The sequence below is a fragment of the Rhea americana genome, unplaced genomic scaffold, assembly GCF_003343005.1.
Source record: "Rhea americana isolate MKP2758 unplaced genomic scaffold, rheAme1 scaffold_341, whole genome shotgun sequence".
Lineage (NCBI taxonomy): Eukaryota > Metazoa > Chordata > Aves > Rheiformes > Rheidae > Rhea > Rhea americana.
Window position 1 is genome coordinate 411893 of NW_028186470.1, and position 2018 is coordinate 413910.

Consider the following 2018-nt stretch of genomic DNA (forward strand, 5'->3'; position numbering starts at 1 on the left):
GATTAAACCTCTCTCCTGGTGGAAACCTCTCGCAGCCGCGGCGCCGGGAGCCTGCGAGGGCTCAGGCTGGTCGCGCCAACAGCCCTGCTCCCGCGGCGGGCTGCTTTGCCGCAGGGATCGGGGCCGACCCGAGAGCCGGCCGGGTCCAGCGCCGCGGGGATCGGGGCCGACCCGAGAGCCGGCCGGGCGGCGCCGCGGGGATCGGGGCCGACCCGAGAGCCGGCCGGGCCGGTGCCGCGGGGATCGGGGCCGACCCGAGAGCCGGCCGGGCCGGCGTGCAGGGAGGGCGGCAGCGCCGCCGGAGCCGCTTCATTAGCTCTAATATTTCATTCGGGGCGATTTCACCCCAATAGGTTCCCGCTCTTGTCATGCAAAGCCGGGCGGGCGCCTGGCGCGCCGGGGAAGTCGGCAGCGGCAGCCGGGCGAAGGGGCCGAGGGGGCGCGGGCAGCGCCGGGCGGCCGCCCCTTGCACCGGCTCCCGGCCGGCTCTTCAAGGCGGTTTTACTTATTTTTTTATTATTCTGAAACAGATGAGTTAGCGATGTGCCTCATTTAGGCCGTGCAAACCCCGCTCGTTTTAATTAGCGCGGCCCGGCAGCCCCGCTGCGGGTGTTACGCGGGCCGGCGGCGCGCTTTCCGGGCGGCGGGTCTTCAAAATGCTGTTGACATTTTGCGAACCGAACGACTTAAGCGATAACAAATTAACAGACGGCTCCGTGCGCGCGCGCGGGTCGGTGTCTGTCCCCGTGTGTGAGCCTCCGCCTCGGCGGCCCGCGAGCGGCTCCTTGCACGCATGCGTGTGCTGCTCCTTGCACGCGTGCATGTGCCGCTCCTTGCACGCGTGCATGCGCTGCTCCTTGCATGCGTGCGTGTGCCGCTCCTTGCACGCGTGCGTGTGCCACTCCTTGCACGCATGCATGCGCTGCTCCTTGCACGCGTGCGTGCGCCGCTCCTTGCACGCGTGCGTGTGCCGCTCCTTGCACGCGTGCGTGCACTGCTCCTTGCACGCGTGCATGCGCCGCTCCTTGCACGCGTGCGTGCACCGCTCCTTGCACGCGTGCGTGTGCCACTCCTTGCACGCATGCATGCGCTGCTCCTTGCACGCGTGCGTGCGCCGCTCCTTGCACGCGTGCACGTCGGCTCCGACGCGCCCGGGCGCCGTGTGCTGCTCCGCGCTCCGCCGGCGCGTCCGTGCCTCCTGCCGGGCCTGGCACCGGGGTCTCTGGCTGGCAGCTCGGCTCAGCCCGGCTCGGCTTGGCCTGGCTCGGCTCAGCTCGGCTTGGCCCGGCTTGGCTCGGCTCGGCTCGGCCCGGCCCGGCGGCGCCCGGCACGGAGAGCGCCGCTGCCTTGGCTCGAACGCAAATTCAGCGCTCGGCTCCGCGCGCCCGGGAGCGCGGTTCGGCCCCGTTTGCTGCCCTCCTCTTCCTCCGCCGACCTCGCCGCCGTCTCGGGTATAAATCTTGCGGCAAATCCGGCGGCTGCAGCCAGCCCGGGGCTCCCGCGCGGCGGCTAAACCTTCCCCTCCCTCCCCGCGAGCGCGCTCCTCCGTCTGTGCCATTTATCACCGCTAATCAGCTTTAATTCAGCAATTTGTCAGTCCAGCAAAGGCCCTTGGAGTTAGTTGATTTTTTTTTTCCAAAAAATATAATTATTATTATTATTCCCCTGATAAGCACAAGCCCTTCTGTTACAATTGTCTTTGCTTGGGCTTTAATAACAATCATTAAAATAAATAATTTTTTCAAATAAAAGGSAGAGAGAGAGGAAGGGTTCTAAATTTTTTTTTTTATTGTTTTGTATGCATTTGAAAATTGTTTCCCAGTAAGTCGCAGCCCTTTGTATTAATTTTACATTTTAAAATGTTACCTTGCCGGGGGCAGGGTTGGCACAGGTGACTCGGAGAAGGAGCGGGAAGGAGACGGAGAGAAAAGCCCCGCTCCCTGGGCGCTGGCGCGGCACGTGCCGGGGTATCGCCAGCAATAACGATATTTTTTTTTTTTTTTTTTTTTCTTTTTTTC

The 2018-nt window shown here is 63.4% G+C and overlaps 1 protein-coding gene across 1 annotated transcript in view; it reads left to right on the forward strand.

Annotated features, from left to right (window-relative positions):
- Positions 1-1013: 1013 nt before the first annotated feature.
- EFNA2 (ephrin A2) overlaps positions 1014-2018 on the forward strand; it is a 2666-nt gene continuing 1661 nt past the window's right edge. Inside the window, exon 1 of the mRNA XM_085311438.1 lies at positions 1014-1057. Within this exon, the coding sequence (XP_085167564.1) occupies positions 1014-1057 (44 nt within the window). The remainder of the gene's footprint in view (positions 1058-2018) is intronic.